Source organism: Lagopus muta, chromosome 1, assembly GCF_023343835.1.
Source record: "Lagopus muta isolate bLagMut1 chromosome 1, bLagMut1 primary, whole genome shotgun sequence".
Lineage (NCBI taxonomy): Eukaryota > Metazoa > Chordata > Aves > Galliformes > Phasianidae > Lagopus > Lagopus muta.
In genome coordinates, this window is record NC_064433.1 from 79,093,971 (window position 1) to 79,115,986 (window position 22,016).

Genomic DNA, 22,016 nt, shown 5'->3' on the forward strand with positions numbered 1-22,016 from the left:
CTGGGAACAGTGTAGTTTCAATTAACAAAGAAATACTATAGCCAAGGGCTCAGACTTGCATGTGAACTGCTATTGATATATGCTTTCCTATCCACACATGCTTGTTGCAGTCTAATAAAGACCTTCTGTAATAGCAAATCCTAGTAATCTTCCAATTCCAGTGTGGCTTTTTTTCTACTGCATGCATTTTCTCCACTCTAACATTCCAAAGTACAAGGGGCTGCTGTAGTGTTTGAAATATCACCAGGTAAACAATAAGATTTCCCAAACCTTGATCTTGCGTAAGTCACTACTGGCTCACCTCTCTCCATATGTTAAAACAGGAATTATACTTGCTGCTTAATTTAGTTTTATAAATTTTGTAGAGCTCTCTACATAGAAAGCATTGGGAAGCACTAAGTGTGATGTCAGTGTAGTTAGAAATAACTGATTCTGCATCTAGTTGTCTGAATGTATTAGTTTCCCTCCCGAGTTCAGAGCTGTACCTCAGGCTTGCTTCATTCTTTTCTAAAAGAGAAAATACTTCAAATGATTTTTATTACAGGTCTTGGGTTGCTCCTTTGAGTTTGTGTGACTTCAATGGACCAAAGAGAAGGAATAGAATCACAAAATATTTTGGGTTGGAAGGGACCTTAAAGATGATCTGATTCCATCCCCCTGCCATGGACGGGGACACCTCTCTCTAGACCAGGCCACCCAGAGACCCGTCTGGCCTTGAACACCTCTAGGGTTGGCTTCTCCAGGCAGCCTGTTCCAGTTCCTCATCACCCTTGTTGTGAAGAATTTTAGCATAACAACTAACTGAAGTCTTCCCTTTTTTAGTTTAAAGCCAATTAACCCTTTGTCCTATCACTTGATAGAGTCTCTCTCCAGTTTTCTTATAGGCCTTCTTAGGAACTGAGACACTTCTGTAAGGTTTCCCTGGAACATTATTTTCTTCAGGATGAACAATTGGAGCTCCCTCAACCTGTCTTCATAGGAGAAAATAGCTTGATATTTGATACATTTACTCCTTTGATTTTATCAACTAATTTTCCCACCTTGAATGTATCTAGTTGTGCTCTCCTGAGTTGAAGCATTTCAAAGGATGTGCAGTAGTTTGAAATATATGCTTGGTATGCTGTTGTATTCTTCCTTCTTAATCCAGAAGAAACAAAGTGGACATCTGTAAAAATAATGACATGATTTGTAAGATTAAAAGAAGTTCATGAAGAGTTAGCGTAAAGGAAATGTGTTGTTGCTGTTAAGAAGGCGTGCTGTAAGTCTTCAGTAAGATTCTCAATCTGAAACACATCTTGCCATAAAATATGCTTTTCAATGCTGTGATACAGCCTGAGCACCATAACAAGTACAGTGGAGAGGGAGAAGAGGTAAGCATTCTTGATCAGCATGAAGCTTCATAATTGACTTGAGCCAAGCTATAACAGTTCTGCTAAAAGAAGGGTTGTCCTAGCCACTTGTTCATATTTCATTCCTTTTCATGGGCAATAGCAATCTATAAGATCAGGTTAAAAACTAATCCAGTGAAAAGATTCATTTTTAGTCAGGCCTGAAAGCTTAAGTGGCTCAGTGCAGCTGTACAAGCAAAAGAAGGAAGGTGGGAAATGCTCCCCCTTGAGGGCAGGGAAAGAGGACTGAAAGGAGTACTTCATCTGTTCAGAACCACAGTAGGCTTGATTTCATGTGAAGTGACTTAGTTGAAGAAGGGGGAAAGTTAGCAGACTATTCTTCCAGGTGCCTTTCTTAAAGGAAAGACAGACTTCAAGCACCACAGCAGCTCCTGGATTTTTTTTTTATTTTTTTTTTTTGACCCAAAATGTCTTGACAGAGTGAATAAAGAACAAGGGCCTGTGGATGTCTTTAAGGATTCTGATAAACTGATTTCCTAACAAAAGACTGCAGGAGTTACATAGGACTAACTTGCAGAGACCTGCCAAAGAGAAATGTAAACTAAAGTGAGGTAAAGGTGTGTGCTAGCATGTAGAAGATGCTACTAGAGTATGTAACTGGAGGGTGCGGGAAGTAGATTAAATGTGTTGTTTTAACTTGGTTGCCTTCAGGTTAGACATCTGGTCTGTCAAGAAAGGTATGATCTCCTTTGAGAATCATACTTTTGCCTTGTGGACACTAAGAAATTAGCAAAACAATGAATGTAACCTTGTTCTGGGAGCGTAGGTGAAATGTGAGCTCAATCTTTTTCTGTTTTCAGGAAGGTTTGCCAGCAGCTGTAAAGATTTATTTTGGATAAAAAGGCTGCAAAGCTCCTTAAAGCAGTCTCCGAAATCCAAATAGTTAAATTCTGAAGGATACTTGTGTTGGTGTTCTCTATGTAGCATAGTAAGCACTCAAGACAGCACTTCCAGCAATTTATGGTTTGTCTTTATATGTATAGTTTTGAAAATCAGGAGGAATCAGCAGAGCTCTTACCTATTCAGCATGACTAGGTAGTTTTAAGCAGCTGCTTTGGGAGAGAGAGAGAGCACTATCCTTAATATTTGATAGCAAAAAGTACTGATTTTTACATGTGAAGATGAAACTTGTCTCATTCTAGAGAAAGTCAAGAGCTTGAATACTTCTGACTTTCTTTTCATGACATTGGTGCGAATCCTTGTTTGTTTGTTTGTTTTTTCCCAGGATGCAGGACAGGAGAAGCTAAACTCACCAAAGGATTTAATTTGGCTGCACGCTTCATCATTCACACAGTTGGACCCAAATACAAAAGTCGTTATCGTACAGCAGCTGAGAGTTCTCTGTACAGCTGCTACCGGAATGTCCTGCAACTTGCAAAGTAAGCATATAGCAGCAGCCATCCATGGCTTTTTCTCCTTATGCTTTGGTCTGCACAGAGATCTGAGCTGGTTCAAGTCTTGAAGCCGTGTAGTTAGAGCTGTGCAGTGTTCCTCCATTCTGAGGAGAAGTAAATAATTGTGCTGGGCTCCGTGCTGCCAAAAAGGTTTAAAAGAATTTGGTCAGGCAGCAGCTTCTTGTGTCTTTGTGCAGCCACATGAACATACCCACAGGCACATCTGACTGCTTCAGCAGTGCATATGTTCGGCCTGTCTGCTTTCATACTGTAGCTGCAATTCTGTGTCAGGGTGCAAGGTTATTTCTAAATCGATATTTGCTGCAGGTGAGCTTGTAATTCTTCCTCTCTTTCATCTATGGTGTTTTCTACTTCCTCTTACCTAACAGTTCATCTTTACGGTTTCTGCTTTTCTGTGTTCTGTTTTTCTCCCATGATGGCTGTTGTAATGATAGCCATCATTTAAAAAAAAAAAGAACAAAACTTGAACAAAAGCAGTGTCAGGAAATATACTTTATATCTATGTAGGGTTGGGAAGATCTGTTCACCCAAGTCTGACTTGTGTGTTACAGTGCAGTAGTAAGTGTTTTGTAATCCAGACTACAGCTAAAGTTTCTAGTGTATATTGTTATTATTGGGTTTTGTTTGCTTGTCTTTGCCTTAAAATTGATGAGCAAAGTCAGAACTGGATTTGAGCATTCTATGAATAATGAAGAAGTATTGATAATTCTGCTTACTAATTTGAGTGCCTTTTAGTCCTTCTATTATCTAGAGTAACTTCTGACGTTTATGGAATTGTTGTCTACCAGCTCTGAGCTAGTTCAAACTCCTCTGACTGTTGACTGCACCTTTGCTTTCCTTTTCTAACAATGTGGCACTTTCCTGTTCTTGCTTTTCTTAAAGTATATGTGACTCCATGCCAATGATTGTCAAATCATAGCTATGACCAAGTAAGCCATTTCAGTCAGAGTCTGGACTACTGACCCCCCCAAAAAATACATACAAGGTCAGGTTGGGGAATAGGGTATTTGCAGTGAAGAGCACTGGTTTTGTTGTTTTTTGGTTTTGTTTTTTTTCTCCTTTCTTTCCCTTACTGTCAATCCTATGCAGGAAGGAAAGTTTTGGAAAAGATTACAGGGAAGCTGATGGAAGAACTTTCCCATTCAGGATGTGAGAAAATGCAGAAACAGTGTAGCTGAGGTAGAAGAAGAAACTGAGAACAAACATGAGGGAAAATGGTGTGGAATCATTAATGGTTCTCTCAGTTTCTGCTTAATGATGGTAGGCATGTATCTTTCCAGGTAAAAAATTCTTCTGAGCAAACCTAAAGGACATTACTACTACACAGAGGCAGGGGATAAATACTGGTGTTATCTACTAGATTGGTGAAGCTTTGTTTCCATCTGACCATAGATGATGCTTCTATTTATTTATTTCTCTTTCTGGATTTCAGGGAACAGGCAATGTGCTCTGTAGGATTTTGTGTCATTAATTCATTGAAAAGATGCTACCCCTTGGAGGATGCCACCCACATAGCACTGCGTAAGTCTGTTGGGAAGTAACATAAATTCACTGGTAGTATTCAATAGATTGCTCATCTCTGCAGCCTGGTGTTGATACAGGAAAGGTTCTTTTTTAAGGGACTGTGATGTGTTAGAGGAGGATATAAAGAGGCAAGCTTTAGATGGGTGAACAGAAATGGAGGATAAAAACAAATGAGCTTTCTCTGAGAGGTTGTCAGTAAGCATCTGTGAGAATTCTTGTTGGAACTTCTACTGTTCAATGTGTTCATTACTGAGCTGGAAAAGATGCTGAAGTGTAAGATGAGCTTGCTTGTAATTTAAAAAAAAAAAGAATGTGTCCACTGTCTATCCTTGTATGGCTCTGCCTTCACACAATGGGCTAATGCTGGAGAGCTAAACCTTGAGGCTGTAGTGATTTCTGCAAACATCAGCTTAACAGAGTTCAAAGGAACAAGCTAAGCAAGGCAGAACAAAACAAAGGACGTTATGCTAGAAATGTGTGGTTTATCCACTTCTGAAGCTGTGTGTTGGAGGAAAAGCTAGAAGCTCAGAAGAGGTCAACAAGAGTAGGCAAAGGCAAGGAATAGCAAAGGCTAGTCATCTTCAGTCTGCAATACATTGAAACTGATGGGTGTATCTGTAAGCTCACAAGTGGAATGAAAACGGTGCATAGGAATCAGCTGTTTGCTGTCTCTCAAACTGAGAACTAGGAACTCTAAAAGGATGCTAATATGAACCATATTGAGAAAAAAACAAGGAGAAATGTTTTTGGTTTTGTTTTTGTTTTATAATTGCATCATTTGTTGTATGGAACTTATTAGAATAAATTTTTGTGGATTAAAAAAAATTCAAGTTTGGGTTCAAGTATATCAATATGAAATTAAAAAATGGAGGTTACTGGAAACAAACAAACAAAAAGTCCTTGGCTGAAATGACTTTGTGTGTTTTTGCATTCTTTGAGAAGAATATTATGTATTTGCTTATTTCTTACTTTTCTGCCTTTTTGATTTCTATTGGCCTGCTCCCTCTGTCTGCATTCCATTTATAACTTTTGTGTGCTGCTTTAGCATAGCTGACCCTTGAGTTTTTGTGTGTCTGATTTTGCTTTGTACCAACTTCTATATGGCTTGCTGTCAAGCTGCTTCTATGGTAACTGAGGGAACCGTGACTTGTTCTAGGGACGTCTGGTTTTGGCAACTTGCTTAGAACTCAAAAGTCCTTCTCCAAAGGAAGGATTTGGCTTGGTTTTTGCAGGGTGCTTGGTTTGTGTTCAACAAATTGAAGTGTACCTAGTAAGCTAAAATCACAGATTCTTAAATTTTCATATCCATCTCTAAAGTGAGAAGCAGGAGAGAATGAGGATGGAATTTGCGATATGCCCCATTTCTTGTTAAACCACCACTTAATCCATGTTTGTGTGCTGCCCGTGATGCTACTTTGTTTAAGAGGGGTGATGTCTCTCTCTATTCTGCACTCCACTGATTTCCCTTGCTTGTGGTCATATGTCTAAGTGTGTTCTTCTAACTACATTCGTTCTTCCTTGCAGGCACAGTTAGAAGGTTCCTGGAGGTTCATGGGGAGACTCTGGAGAAGGTGGTGTTTGCAGTCTCTGAGCTTGAAGAGGTATTTTCTTGAAGTTCATTCCATCAAAATTCATAGGCATGTGTGATCTTCTCTGCAGCAGAATCAACTCCCACATGGTTTTGGACTGGGACTCCCACTACAAATCATCCTGTCTCACTTAGACTCTGGTTGTACAGCATCCTTCTGCTTCCTGCCAGCATAGCATCTTATCCAGCACTGCTTGTATTTCTAGAAGTCACCATGTTCAGTCTCTCCATTTCTGGCTTGCCTGTTCCTGAGCTATGAACAGGAGCCATATTAGAGTTTATAGTACATACTTGTGTTGAATGTGTTCCAGCAGCTAGAACACAGATTTCTTGTGCAAGGCTTGCTCCTTATACAGTGTTTTTGTCTTGTGCTTTTAAAAGATTGCCCTGGTTTCCAGTATAACTCACCCACAAATCACATACAAACACCTTAAACATTGCTTGCTGGCTTGTTGAAGTAACAACCTTGATATTTCTTGACTTGTTTTCAGATAGATGATAACACTTTGAATATTGATTTCTCAATATATATCAGACTTGCTAGTGGTTGTTCCTGTGAAGAACACCAGCACCATTCATATTATGTTTCCTCTGGATGAAGAAAATAAATAACTTAATGGGGATTTGTAGCGACCAACTTTAATCTAAGCATTCTTTGACTCTGTCTTCCATGTAAATTCATTACAAAACTGAATTACCTACTTTCTACCTGAGTTCATGACTTCAAAGCAGGATCTTCTCAGTGTGGCAAAAAAAAAAAAAGAAAAATTAACTTTAAGAAATGCTATCTGCTTTTATTGCCAAGTAGCAGCCCAAATTAAGCTATCCAGGGAAGCAGTGGTTTGCCTCCAGACCTCAGAGAAGCTCCCTGCTATAAGGGCAGGTGTTATATGTCTGAAGAGTAAGGATGCATGGTGGACCTTCATGCATTTTTCTTATTTGTAGGCCACTTACCAGAAGTTGATGCCTCTGTATTTTCCAAGATCTTTGGAAGAAGAGATACAATCCTTGCCTTACCTCCCTGCAGATATTGGTAATGCAGAAGGGGAGCCTGTAGTACCGGAACGGCAGATCAGGATTACTGAAAAGCCAGGTGTTCCAGATGGTGAGTTTTTAACTGAATTTTGGAATAAGGTCTCTGTGTGAAAGTCAGGGAAAAAGAGGAAAAAGTGCATAGCAAGCAAAGAGATGTCTTCCCATACCACCTCATCCAAGACAAGCTGTAACAAAGAGAATTGTCAATCTGCCTTGTAAGCTTTGCATGTTCCACAGCAGCAACTTCTGCTTTCTGCTTCACTGTGGAGGGTGACTGGAGGATGTGGTAAATCTGTTGTTTTGTTTTATTTTTTTGGAGGGAGAGACAGGGTGTTCATTCCTTCTGTAGTTTTTCTCCCGAGTTGGTTAGGACTGTTTTTTCCCCTTCAGAATTGTACCAGTCCTTGACTGATATAAGCATTGTTGTTAATGGATTTTCACACACCATGTCTTGAAATGTTGTCTGCATCTTGATCTGATTTTTGTTGTCGCTGGTACTTAATGAAAATTAGCAGAAACTCTAAAAGGTAGAGGAACTAAATAATTCCAGGTGTTTGAGAAGTGATTGTCAAACGCTTAGGGAATGAATTCAAGTTGTAAAGAGGTTGCCTGAGTTTCAGGATCGGATGTTGAGAGATGAAAATTAAAACAGTGTGAATGGACTTAGATGTCTTTCCCATTAAGTAGTCCTGTGAAAAGTTTGCACTTCAAGTGAGGCCTTAAGCTATGAAAAGCAGAGAATTCAGAGTAAGTTTAAAAGGTTTTATGCTTTTGCATGGCTGGTAGCAATAAAGCTGAGTATGCAAAAAGGATACCAGTAACTTAATTTTCCTGTTTGTGGTACGAGTTATAATGTGGCTACTGCTGTTCAGACTGCAGTTTCTTGTTTGTTTTCTTTTCCCCTCTCTACCTGAACCTCTGGCTAGTGATGTTTGCTCCTTTGACTGATTGCTGTGAGACATTCAACCACTGGCTAACAACTTATGAAATGTTTGGTTTAACACATATGGGGGCAAATGCATGGTGGAATCTTGTGGCCTTTTTCCCACTGTTAGTATAGCATGTCATACTAGAGCTATGAAACTCAGTTATTATCTGAACTGCCCAGAGAGGCAGTACCAGAAGCCTCAACAGTTTTCCTTGAGGATGTCAAGTTCAGTGAAGCATTCTCATATTGTTAGCAGCGAGTGAGCCTGTGCTGTTGTACTTCATCTCACAGCCAGGTAGCAGATAATCAAACTCAGGTTATCAACTTGTCTACAGCCTCTGTTACAGCAGTGTCAGTGCAAAAGAAGAGCTGAGCCTTTCCTGCAGTAGAGCTTCTAAACTGAATAAAACTGCAGCACATGTCATTCTGCATGCTTGGTTTTCCTCTTTTGACAGCTGAGACAATCATAAACCCTAAGTCACTCTCTCTAGACCTTATTTTTGGAGTCCTTCTGAGAGAGTTATCTGTCATTCCCTTTGTTACAAGGGGATAATTACAACCTGCAAAGTTATTTTACAGACAAACCAACATCTTAAGGTTAAGTCTGCAGTTCTCAAGTATGTGTTATAATCATGGTACATTGTGTTCTTTGTGTATCATGATGAATGGGTTGGCTCACTGAGGTACAGCAATTCAGAAGCAGCACTGCTGTTTCATACGCTGCTTGAACATTTTATGCTACCTTTGTTTCTACTGCAGATGCTTCAGATGAAGAGGGGCTGGAGGCAGATTTGTCTTTCATTGGTTCCCATGCTTTTGCCCGCATGGAGGGAGATGTTGATAAACAGAGACGCCTCATCCTTCAGGGACAGCTGTCAGAGGCAGCACTGCAAAAACAGCACCAGAGGAAGTGAGAATTTCCTTGTCTGTGTGAATGTTTTGGGTTAGGTAGTTGTTCAGAGGACCAACCTTTGTGTTCATTTCATTACCTGTTAAGTCTGGTTTCACCCTCGGTCTCAGTAGCAGCTTCTTTGTTCTGAATGGAATGGGTAGCAAAAGGAAAGCCATTGAATCCACTGGCATGCCCAGTGCACTGGAACAGCTGGCTTGGCCTTTTGCCACATGATGTCACTGCTTTGTCACCACTCTATGTGGTGGGGTCACTGGCTTTAGTATTGCCTGCTTGCTTCAGAGGCTCTGGGCAGCTAGCAGAAGTTTACCTCTTTGTCTCAAAGTAGAAAGATGAAAAAGCTGCAGTATCCATTTATTTCTCTTCTTGTTTTTTTGTTTTCTTTCTCTTCTGCCATTAAACTTAATGTACCTGACCACTTTCAAAGAAGCCATTCCAATATTAGAGGCTGTTGAGGAATTATGTTTGCCATTCCTAGTCAAATTGTTCACCACTCAAAAGCTAAAGTAATACCCATATATGACTCTGGTTGCTGGGTACAACTTCTAGACTCCTTTGCAAGAATTGTATTGTGTACCAGCAGTTGCGTATTCAGTGCCCCAATAAAACTCTTTAGATGAGTCTGTGAGCACTTTTGTTTTTTTTCCCTCCCTCCCTGACACTACTTTTGCAATTTGAAAGAAGCTCCATTGGTCAGAAATCCATGTTCAGAGAGTTTGTTTTGTCCTTCTCTCCATATATTACTTCAGGCTTTTAATGCCAAAGGGGGAGGAGTAAATTTGACCAGATGTCTTTTCTTTTTCTAGTTACAATCGTTGGCTGTGTCAGGCAAGAGCTGAAGACCTCTCTGACATTGCTTCCCTTAAAGCCTTGTACCAGACAGGTAAATTCAGGGTACTGATAACTGATGTATATTGCCATAGGATAAAAATACAGAATAAAAATGTAACATTTTCTGTATGAGTACAACATATAGTATCATTGAGCTAGGTCAGTGCCTCTGTAGTAAAGCAGGCGTTCTCTCTTAATTGACTTTAGAACTCTGTGTGGTAAACTCCCAGAAAGCTTCTCTTTAACAGGCTGAGGATACTTGCATATTCTAAATTTACCTGCAGAATGTAACCAGTAACATTCTGAAAGGAAGAATGAACTCAGTGGGAATGGGAATGTGAAGAACAAACAAACAAAAAAAAGTAATGTTCTCTGTCTAATTCAGCAACAATTATAGAGAGTTGCAGTTATGCTTTCTTGCTAGCAGTTTTTATGTAATAAGTACCTTTAGACTAAGCCAATTAGAAGATGCTCTGTGTGAGGTAATTCGTTGCCTGATCTGAATAACCCATTTTCTTGCAAATAAATGAATGTTGCTTTCAAGTGATTAATGCAGAGAATGAACAGTAACCCAAGCAGCTTTTGATGCAGTTTCTCTGAAGAAAGAGTCTTGTTCCTTTTCCCTCAGTTTGAATTTGAGTCACTCTTCCCTGCATCCTCCTTACAGCACTAGTGGCGTAGTAGCCTGAGAAGTATATCTTATAACCTTGAGTTTGGTAGATATGGAAATTAGGGAGAGAATGAACATCCTGATGAGCTTGGTGGAAAGTATTAGCTGCTAGATCCTTGCAGCACGGGAAGCAGAAGTACGTTCTCATTCTTTTTCTTTAGGTGGTGTCACATTTGAAGGTGAAACCTGCTGGTCCTAGTGGCTTAGTACTGCTTTGCATCCTGACAGAAAGAAGCAAGTAGTCAAGCTTTTAAAATCATAGTTGTGTCTACATAGCCAGTGGCTCTGCAGAGAAAATCTACTCAGAACTTTTGCATCCTGAAACTCCAGATGCTTACCATCATCTTTATACAAATACCAAGGCTCTGCGATACCTTTCGCTTTGTTTAATTTTTAATTATTTTGTCTTAGACAAGGCATGTTTTGGGTTGGTATTTCTTGATTTAGGTAAATGTTATTTGCACAACTGGTGTAAAATTATATTCCTTGATACTTAAGTTTCTGGGGTATGATGCAACTGCCTTTTCTAGACCAGCATAGATTGGCATAGTGAGAAATAACTCTAGGATACTTCTTCTGATTTCTGAGATAGAAACTGGAGGCATTGTGAAAATTCTGAGTTGTGTTTTCCTGGTTTAAAAAAGGAACATCTTAGGAATCTGACATGGCTGGGAGATCTTTCATCATGTTATTTTTTTCTTGTAGGTGTGGATAACTGCGGTCGCACAGTGATGGTAGTTGTTGGAAGAAATATCCCTGTAACATTGATAGACATGGAAAAAGTAAGACTTGTAAAACTAAAGTAGATTGAATGTGACTTTTGAGAGTTAGATTATAAGAGTAACTTGGAGTTAATACTAGAAGTATTATCTGTAGATGGCTTAAATGAATCATAGAATGCTCCAAGTTGGAAGGGACACAGAAGGATCATCAAGTCCAACTCCTGGCTCCACACAGGACTACCTAAAAATCAGACCTATATCTGAGAGCATCATCCAGAGGCTTCTTGAATTCTGGCAAGCTCAGTGCCATGACCACCTTGCTTCCCTGGGGAGCCTGTTCCTATGTTTGACCACTCTCCTGGCAAAGAGCCTTTTCCTGATATGTTCATGTCATTCCCTAGGGTTCTATTGCTGGTCACCAAAAAGAGTGTAGATTGGTGCTTACCCCTAAAAAGTAACTAAAAAATATTTACCTAAACAGATCAAAACTTAGTCCCTATATAATTTTGTGTATTTTGGAATGGCTTTTCTGGAGAAGGAACTGGACTGTGTGCAGAGAGACATGCCTTACATGAACTCATTTTTCTTCTCAAAGAGACTCACCTTGCTTCTGTAACTGGAAAACACAAAGTTAAATATAACAAGTCAAAATAGTTTTTCATGAAAACAGCAGGAATTTATCTCCATCTGTGAAGTCAGGTAGACCAAAAAAGACATTCAAATGACTGCAGTCAAGTTAAAGATTTGGAATATTCACCTTGCTTTTGTGGCTCAAACAGAATGCCATGCAGTTTCATGATTTCTGATCTGTGAATGAATTAGAAGCAGCATATCAAAATACAGTGCAACTGTGAAGGAATTATTTTCAAAGAAATAAATTCCATCTTTTTTTTTTTTTCATCTCAGGCTCTTCTGTATTTCATCCACGTCATGGATCATATTGCAGTTAAGGAATATGTCCTAGTGTATTTTCATACACTTACAAATGATTACAATCAACTAGATTCTAATTTCTTGAAGAAACTCTATGATATTGTTGATGCCAAGTAAGTGTCAATATGAGAATAACCCCTCTGTTCTGTGAAAATGTTTGCCATTCCTTTTATCTGTTTTCCCATTTAGTTGTTGTGCTGGGGCAAAGATCTAAGTAACAAAAGCAAGAAGGAATACTTAAACTTTTCAGCTCAGAACGATATTTGAAATCGAGCAGCTCTGTTCTCTGCCATCTCCTGTCTGTAGCTGTTACAGAAATAAATGTATGGAGTTTATTGTCTCTCCAGAAGTGGAGCTTTTGGAGCCTGACATCGTTAGAAGTATGTTTCTAGTTGTGAGGGAAGAGGCTTGGGTAACATTGGCAGTCATAAGTTGTCCGTAACTTTCACTGTCCACATAAAAGATTACAGGCTATGATAAAAAACACTAATAATTCTATTTTTTCTCTTTGCATTTAGTCCTAGTATGTGCCCTTGCTTATACAGAATCTAGCTTTTTAAAATGGCAGCACAGGCACTTAAGCAAAATGATCTGTGTTTTGACAGTTGCTGTCTCGGTGAACATAATTAGATGTCACTTTTAAAGAGCTGTTTTTCTTTTTTTAAACCAGGTACAAGAGGAATTTGAAGGCATTATATTTTGTCCACCCAACATTTCGTTCAAAGGTGAGGTATATAGTAAAAAGAAAAAAAAAAAAAAATTTTGGATACTGGCAGAGTAGCATGTAAAACTGTAGTGTAAGGAACATAAGTTATATAGAGGCTTTCAAAATTAGACAGTATCTTCTGGCTTCATGAAGAGAATTTGAAATCCATTTCTGCCTTTGATCTAGCTGTAGTCTTCCAGCCTACAGTGCAGTGCAGTTGTCTTGTTCCTGTTTTGCTGTGTATATCCTTAATAGAGAAATGTGTCAAGTAGCAATGAGATTACTTAGGACTATAGAGTGTGGAGTAGCAAAGGGAAGTGGGAATAATACTTTTGTCATATGGAGTACTGAAAAATCCTGTCTGTCCTTTAGGAGATGAAAAACTGGTCAAACTGTAAGATGCTATCCTTTGCTATGACCTGTGTGGGGCAACAAAAGATGGCGCTCTTTCTTCTGTATTTTGCTTCTGTGTGACTACTTCAGATGATCTCAGTGTCAGGCAGCAGCCCTTCCTAAAAATTTTTGTCCTATTAAAAGATTAGAAATATGATCCTCCATGTTCACATCAAGTGTATTTGTTCAATTTTTTTTTTATTTTTTTTTTTTTTATTTCTGACATTGATTAAAATGTGATAAAACTATATGTTTCTACATGTTCAGCAGGGAGTTCTCAACTGCTGAATTTCTGAAGATTCTTTTTCTGCATGTACAGCTGGGACACTGTGAGACTTGGAGCTTCTTGTCTTTACACAGATGAGATTGCAGCCTCCCAGCAGTGTATTTTCCATTTTCCGTCAGGATTATTGTTTGTTTTCCCCCTATCACTCAGACTTCAGATATGTACAGAATTAGAGCTTCCAGCTCTGATGCTTCAGAAAATGAATGAGCAGACAAACAGCATTACTAAAGTTCACAGAATTGAGTGGAAAAGCTGAAGCTGGGAAATGCTCGTGTTCCAGGTTCCCAGCAGTGCTTTACCCCCCTCCTCTCTTCCTATGCAACTCTATTTGATTGGGAAATGTTTTGTGTTGGAGGATGGGAAGTCGTGTTTACCAGTCCATTGCCTTTTTTTGTTGTTTTTTGGTCCCTTTGTGAAAAGCAGTGGAACTCGGCAGATCTACAGGAGAAGCAGATAGTTGGCAGAAAGCAGGGAGGATGAGAAAGACAGAACTCTGACTTGCTGGAAATGTAATTGGTTTGTACCCAATTCTAGCAGCACAGCTGGAGATAAAAGGATATGTCAGTGTCATCCTGACAAGCCATTTTCTTCAACTGAAAGGCAAGAAGGATTGCTGCTGGCTGTTGCAGAGACAGCCTGCTTATGAAATATGATATAGGATGTGCAGCAGAAAGTCCTGGTGGAGATGGTGACTGCTATTGAATCCTGGAACAATGAGTGGCTGCTGTCTTTTACAGTAGCAGTGTTTATTTCTGTGCTAAAAGAGATAAGAGAGACTTGGAAATTCACATATCCCTAGAAAACAAGCATTGTTATGAATGTACTTACATACTTCATGATGCCAAGAAACATTGTTTGGTTTCTAGATATGAAACTTTTAAATTACATATATTCCAAGGCTGACTGCTTATCTATAACACATGGCTTTAAGTATGCAGGGTTTAGCAATTTCTCAAAATCATGAAGAAGTAGAAGCAGGATATTCCCTACACAGTCAATTTTTGTAGGTTAATTCTGCCTTTTGCTTATACTTTGATGTGAGCATTTTTATGGTCTGTGAGGAACTCAATTCTCTTGAGTGGTTTTGGAAAGTAACAATTTTTACTGTGAAATCACACAACTGGCCACAGTAACAAATGTCACTTCATCTAACTAGAAGGGTTCCTAACTTTCATCATGAGAAGCTTTCCTTCATTCATGAAGGGCAAATGGACTGGATCAATTCCCAGTTTGTTTATTTTTTTGGGGGGGGGTATTTTGTTATGTTTTGTTTTTAGGTTATCACAATTGTTGCTGAGTGACAACTTGTGTTAAGATACCCTTGAAATACTATACACTTTACTCTTGTACATAAAAGTTATTGCTCTAGCTGTCTACATGTGAATAAAGGGCTCTTTGGGGCATCTTTTTTGTGAGTCCTCTCACCTCTCCATTCATCGCAACAAAGCCTTCTAGAATCTGGTGTGTTATGACTGAAGCATTAGTAGGTGGATGTTGAATAACCGTACCCAGAGAAATTGTTTACATAAGTTTAGTAACTTGATTGTGATTTTGGAATGTTTTAAAATTGAAACACAAATTAATATTCATAATCCTCATCTCCATTTTCATTATGAGCCATTTTTCTTGTTTTTCTGTAATGATTGTAAAAGCCATTTCTGGCTGTCAGAAATGTATACAAAAGTTGTTGCAGACTACTTGCAGCTTTTTCCACACGAGATCCTTTTTCTTGTAATGAAACTTTCCTATTGTAATAAGTTTCTCTTAAGGTTATGACCCAACTGAGAGACAGCATATTTTATTTGTTCTATGCTGTTTTCTGGAAGGAAAAAAAAGAGTTGATACTTTATATTTTTTACTTTCTACAGTAGAAAATAGGGAACTTAAATTGGCAGCTAGGGAGGAGCTGGTATGGAGTTGGACACACTAGCTTTAAAGCTCTAAAGCTTGCTGGGAAACAACGGTGTGTTCTGTTTGACCTTGTCGTGTTATTGCAATTATATCAGTGCCTCAGTTTTAACTCAAGCCTATTTTAAAAATATTATGTTGAATGGTAAGGCTTTGAAACAGCACCATCTTAATTAGTTTTTGTTTGGGGTTTATCTTCAGGTCTCAACATGGTTTTTCACTACCTTTACTGTCTCAGGGCTAAAGGACAAGATCCACTATGTGGAAAGCCTTCAGCAGTTATTCACAGCCATACCTCCAGAACAGATTGATCTCCCTCCTTTTGTTCTTGAGTATGATGCCAGGGTGAGTGACTTCATGTGGCAAATATCTGTCTGTGCTCCCAAGTGTACTTATTGTGTGTCTCTTGTTCTGGTCAGCAAAAGCTTTTAAAGGCTTGATTTCCACATCTTAAGAATGAGGAAAGCAAAGAGAATGCCTAGTTGTTCTGTATTTTGTATGTACTCCAAGGAGTGGGCTTGACCAAGAAGCAGACTTCGTTCCCAGTGGTTTCAGCCTCCTGTATGCATGAGAGAGACTCTGTTTCTTCAGCCAAGAACTGTAGCTTAACATGCTAAGAGCCTGTCTACAATATATAACTTGTCATGCATACGCTATATAATTTACACATATGTTTAAAAAAAAAAAAAAAAAAAAAAAACCTGTCTTCTTTTCTTTCCTATGCCATGTATCAAGTACATGGCAGGGGTGAGTGGGGAAGCAGCAAAGAAGAGTGGAAATCAAGTACGGAACCTTGCCACAGCATTGGTTCTTCCTCCTTTCTTCCCCATCCCAGGTCTCTATCCAAATGGTGGAATGAATATGATTTCCACTGCCCAAGTCAATTCAAACAGGTTGTGTTCTAACTACAAAGCAACAGCCAGAGCTGCATAGGCAACTTTGTCTTGAACTGAATAACTTGCTCTCCTGGCATTTTTGGCTTCCTTGCATCATAGTTGTGGCTGAATTTTTGACTTGTTGCTTGTTTAAAACAGAGGCAAAACTAAGGCCTGTTTTTTTTTTTGTGATCATCAACACAGTCCTGTCCTGGGTGAATTGTGGTCACTGTATTACAGAAGAAGCAGTCAGGAGTACCTCTTTGTTTTTGTCTCTGTATTAGCATCCATTACACTGAGGTGTATTGGAGAAGGTTTTTGTTCAAACTATTTATTCTATTCTCATTTCAGGAAAATGGGCCTTACTATTCTTCGTATCCTCCATCCCCTGACTTGTGATCTGCAGTCCTGCAATGCTGTTGGTTTCCCATGGATCCAATGACCTGATGTCTGCCAAAACCTGTGCATTTGCCCACAGAATTCAGAGAGAGGGTTTTCCTTCCCCAGCTCTGGTATTTTTTTACTGATGAGATATTTTCAAGCACTCAAGCAATCAGAACACTTTATGCCACTGTGAACTGTACAACTATTTCAAATATATTTATCCAATGGAAAAGTTGATTTTTTTGGGATCAGTATTTTATTTTCTTCTTTTTTGAAGCTGTTACATTTATTCCTGAACAGACTTTCTCTTTTCAGGGAGATCCATCAAAAACATTTGATTGTGTTTATAACTATTATAGTTTTCCACATCCATTTGTATTTGTACCTGTTTTTGACTGGTTTGTACAAATATTGTGCAGTACCAGCCTGACATATTGCTCATTATATGATTTCTATGCTTTCATATCTGGTCACTTTCCCTATTGGTTAGTGATGATTACTTTGGTTTTGATGCAGCAAAAGTACCTGAAATTGGGAATACCGTGTTTGCAGGCTGAACAGAACACTGCAGCCAAGCAAAGATTACTGCAGCACTTAGTACCATAAACGCTGACTGAGCTAGGAGCCTGATACAGTCCCAGTCCATCTTCAGTGAATGATGTGACATGTCAGGATGCCACTACCCTCCCAGCAAGAATAAAGTTGAAAAGCATTTACACTTCCTTTATACTCTTCTAGCGTTCTTCATGTCTACTTTGAAATGCCAGATGTGTTTCTATGATACATGAATACATCTTTCTGAATTGGTGGAGAGGCCAAGTGGTCTTTTAGAGATATCAGTGACCCTTTTACTTCTTGATATGCTGTTTTACATATTATACTGTATGACGTCTGATTTTGACAGACACTGTATACAAGAGTGCAGCAGTGATATTTATGGAATTGGACGTTTAAAAGTCTTTCAGCTGCCAACAAAAAGAATAGGGAGGAGGCTCTCTTTAAAAAAAAAAAAATATCATCAAGGATGATGGAGTCCACTGTAGGAAGAATGTCCAAAAGTTCTGAGTATGAAATGTCATCATGAGATCTTGTGAGGTGGTTAGTCTGAAAACATCTCTTTCTCCCAAAGCACTGTATGTTGTTTGGATAAATAGGAAAATAATTCTCCCTTGATTTTGATGTCACAACTTGTTTGCACTTTGAGGGTTTTGGCTTTCTTGTATTCGGAGTACAGTGGAAGATGGACTACACTGAGTTTCCTTTCTCTCCCACCCTGGCCTCCTTTTGGCTTGATGTTGTGTTTAGGCTCCCTATACCCTCAGCGTGTTGGTATGTCAGTTACAGATGAAAACTTGGCTGGGATTTAACAGTCATGCACATACAACTTAATAGTGCTTCTCTAAGTGGCTACCAGGATCTTTATGCAATTCCATTATCAGATCTAAGGTGCTGCTGAAGGCTGGAAACTGTAGCACAGTGGAAACCACCTTGCTGTTAATACGTGGATTACAGATGCTTCTTTTGATGCTTGTCGTTTTCTGAGAGAGGAAAATAGCAGCAGTCAAGCTGGAACAGCTACCACATGTCCCTAACCTCCTTTCACCTAGCCGTTTACAGCTGCCCTTGTCTCCTAACTGGTTTACAGCCAGCAGTGAATTTTCCATGCCTCTCTAACGATTTGTATAGCTTTCCACCCCCATTAACCATCTGCTGTTTTTCACACCCATGGCATTTCCACCAGGACATTTGCAAAATAGCTAGTGCCCACTTAATAGGCACATTAAAGGTGATTCAAAGTATATTGCGAAAACAGAGCTCTCAGCTTCATCAGTTGAGGCCGTCCCCATGCCTTTAGCTCACAGATGGCTCAGAGTCATAAGACCTGAATGCTTTTTCTTAGGACTCTGTCTGCACGTTTTTCAGACCCGAGCCCAGTCTTTTTAAGAAATTATTTGGCTCAATGAAGTGCAAAACTGTCTCTGGTGCATTTGCAAAGTGAAAAAGGAGATCTTGGCACTGTGTATCTTATTGTGTATATTTTTCCCTTGAAGGACTTTGCTTTAATTTTTATTTTTTTAATGCAAGTCATATATCTGAGTGGCAGGACAGACCAGCACTGTGCTGTGAAAATCATGCTTTTTTCAGTGGATCTGCATTTGTGATGATTTACCACTTGTATATTTACTGGAGCCTCTGAGAAGTAATGTATTTTGGGGGGTGAATGGGGAAGGAGATCAAATCATTGAGGATCTCAGGTTATTCAATATAATTAAAATAATCCTAGTATACAAACTGCATTTGTTTTAGGCTGAGATAAACACTGGCATACCATAATTAAGGGTGGATACAATGTGCTCATCTTCGAGAGGCCCAAGAGCACACTCTCTGCACATCTTAACTCTTAGTGTTTTAACAACCCTACCCACTGCAGAATTAAAACTCCTGATGAAAGTCTTGTGCCTTGCTTAGACTATTTCAAACCATCTGTAGGCTCGCAGAGGGAGTCACCATAGGGAAGCATATTACTATAATTATGCGAGCATTGTTTTTGCTGCTGTAACTCCCTGTGATGTTGACATTAGACTGACACAGTTACTGTCAGTGAAACTCACATGCAGCACTTAGGCACTTATTTGTTATTAGCTATACCTCTTCTGAAAGCTTCTGAAATTACTTACGCTGTTTTTAGATGTCTTTGGGGCCAGGCTGTGTCAAGCTGATGCCTTACTAGAGTCAGGTGATTCAATCAAAGTCTTTCTGATTACTTGCTGACATTGGCCATACTGAATTTTAAAGCAATTACCAAGGCGGTGAAAGGTAAAGCATTTGGTAGCTGCCTCTGTTCTTCCTGTTGCGTTTTGTGCTTTCTTCTTAAGCAGCTGCTGTTGGGAATAGGAGGTGGCAAAGAGTTGAAGGCAAAGTCAGAATGTCAGGTTTGTGCAGGAGATTGAGGTGGCATGAATTAGTCACGTATGCTTGAAACTGAGCTGCTCTTTTCCTTCATTCTCCTGCTTTCTTAGAATGAAAACAGAGCTGCTGAGTTTTTCTGGCAACTTTGCTTCCCTCATAGTAGCCTAAAACCTTGTTGGTTTTTCTGTCGTAAATGCCTCTGTTGCCTTGTCTTTGTCCTGAATTAGACCTTCTCTCTAGTCTATCCCTGAGCACTTATGTGGCTGCAGTGCTGCAAAGGATTAGCATCCAACTACTGAGACCAGACACTCCATGTGAAATTAATTTAGATGGCTCCGCTATTCAGCAAGCTGATATCAGCCTTTCTCCTTTGTCAAAGTGAAAAACAAGAGTAAATCTTGTTTTTCCCCTTTCTTTGGCCTCTCTGGGATGAATCCTATTAAATCTGTGACCAAGCAACAGAAGCAATAGTCCTCATTTGAAAATTGTTTGCACCTCTAAGTATATTACAGACATTCCTGATTATGTTGATTCTGGCTAAAGGAATCGTAGTGAATTCTGTTACAAGTACAGGCTTGGGAGAGGAAGGGACACTATTCAGCTACATTTGAGGGAGTAGTGTAGGAAGCTATCTACCTGAAACAGCTCAGTGCATGATCATCCAGGGCCAAGGAATTCAAATCTTAGTACGTAGCAGCTGCCCCAGTGAATGTTTTTTTCAGTCTCCCATGGAACAGAGATTGGCCCCAAGTTAGATAAATGACTGAGTACCCAAACCAAAAGCCTCTGCATTAAGATCAGATGAGGACATGGATGAGCTAAAGCAGCCCTGAACTGCAGTGAAGCAATGAGAAACAAGCAAACCTGCTGCAAAAAGCTATTTCCTTTCTAAGCTGAAAAAGAAAAAAGAAAAAAAAAAAAAAGATGTTTTATGCTTCAGTGCTAGGATACAGAGCCCTCTTAGTTTGTATGCTTTAAACAAAAGCAAAGTATGGTGGTGGGTGAGTGTTCTGTCTCATGGAGTTCTTCCTGGGAGAGAAGGGTGGAATGCTTTGCAAAGGTGAAGGATGGCAGAGATCAAAATACTGCAACCCTAGGCCTTTTGCATGGAGTCTGACTCCTTTGACTACCAGATACCTTTCTGATAAACCTTTGACTACTTGTTTCTAGAATCTCTAAAATATTTCAAATGACAAAACCATTCACAACATGTATAAGTGGCAAAATTGCCAAGATTCCTAATATAATTTAGACATAGCTATAGGGGAGGTGACTGTGCTTGGAAGGACATTATGTACAAAAACGAGGGGAAGGGGATTGTATTGGATGATCCACAGCAGCCTGCCTGCCAGCATAACATCTGTTTTTAATTGGCTAATCAGATCCTGTTTTAAGCCTTTCTCAGCTGTGCTTCCCTTGAAAACCAGATTCCTCATCCAGATGATGTAGGACTGTTTGAGATTTCAGTGCAGTTGAAACAAGAGCAGTAAAGCCTAAATTGTACTGCGTGCTTAACACTTTCACCCAAATTTTATGGGAACCCCTTAATCTAGCTGAAATGTAGACAGCAGACTCTCCACTCCTCCAGTCTATCAGGGATGTGAAGACAAAAAGTAATAAATGCCCATCCCTGTGTTGTGAAAGGAGGAACATCTGAGGCATTGTGCTTCAATGTCTTCTAACACTGATGCTTCTGGGTGGGGCTGTTTGTAGGAATGAGATCTGCTTCGCAACCAAGAAGTCACTAATGGTACATGAAGCCTGGGCCAGGTCTTAGAGAGGCTGTCTGACTAAGTCTGAGGAAAAGGGACTATACCTGTACGAGAGACAGCATCCATACCCAATCTGCATTGTGTTCACATTAGTAATCACAGCCCTGACTCACCACTGCCTGCAGGGAGCTGCTATCTGCTTATGTGATTTTTCAGATCACTGATCAAGTTTGCTGCAGGAAAGTGAAGAGCTCGATCTCAGTCCTTTAGGAAGGTCCTGTAGCTCACTGAGAATATGGGCAGCAAATGCTCAAAAGAAAGGGTGAGCATGATCATTTTGCTCTTGCTAGTTTCATTGCTTTGGGGATTTATTTATTTATTTTTTTCTGGAAAGCAATCAAAAGCAGGCTTTAAAAATGGCTAATATAATCATTGACCTTTTAATAAAATCCTGGAGTGATATGCTTAGCATTTCTGCTGGGACTGATCATGTGGCCTGTCACAAAGCTGTATGTTACATGCTCTGTATACCCCTGGCAGCAGATACCCTGCACTGTGCAGCTTTTCCCCACAGACACATGTGCCTGGCACCTTCAGGAAAAGAGGTTCCTGTGAGACTGGAATGCTTTGGCAGGGAGGGCCTGCATAGTTGCCATCAGCCTGAGTTGTGAATGCCCTGACAGATCAGTATCTGCTTGGTCAATTAGATTTGGTGCACTCAGACTGCAGCCAGGCCTTTCACGTTACAAAAGGTACGGAGGTGACATTCACAAGTATGGCTGTAGTGCTGAGCTGAATGACTTTATTGACAGGATTGTTCACAACTGTGTCTTGTTCACAAGACTGCTTTGATTTCTGTTGTGGCACTGAGAATGGT

At 39.6% G+C, this 22,016-nt stretch overlaps 1 protein-coding gene across 2 annotated transcripts in view; it reads left to right on the plus strand.

Moving 5' to 3' along the window:
* Window positions 1–17,239, plus strand: part of GDAP2 (ganglioside induced differentiation associated protein 2) — a 21,654-nt gene extending 4,415 nt beyond the window's left edge. For both annotated transcript variants that reach the window (XM_048941395.1, XM_048941401.1), the window contains exons 4-14: window positions 2,635–2,788; window positions 4,257–4,345; window positions 5,873–5,949; window positions 6,882–7,041; window positions 8,659–8,809; window positions 9,616–9,692; window positions 11,016–11,092; window positions 11,939–12,078; window positions 12,636–12,690; window positions 15,460–15,603; window positions 16,485–17,239. In XM_048941395.1, the coding sequence (XP_048797352.1) occupies window positions 2,635–2,788; window positions 4,257–4,345; window positions 5,873–5,949; window positions 6,882–7,041; window positions 8,659–8,809; window positions 9,616–9,692; window positions 11,016–11,092; window positions 11,939–12,078; window positions 12,636–12,690; window positions 15,460–15,603; window positions 16,485–16,532 (1,172 nt within the window). In that variant the 3' untranslated portion in view covers window positions 16,533–17,239. The remainder of the gene's footprint in view (window positions 1–2,634; window positions 2,789–4,256; window positions 4,346–5,872; window positions 5,950–6,881; window positions 7,042–8,658; window positions 8,810–9,615; window positions 9,693–11,015; window positions 11,093–11,938; window positions 12,079–12,635; window positions 12,691–15,459; window positions 15,604–16,484) is intronic.
* Window positions 17,240–22,016: the final 4,777 nt, after the last annotated feature.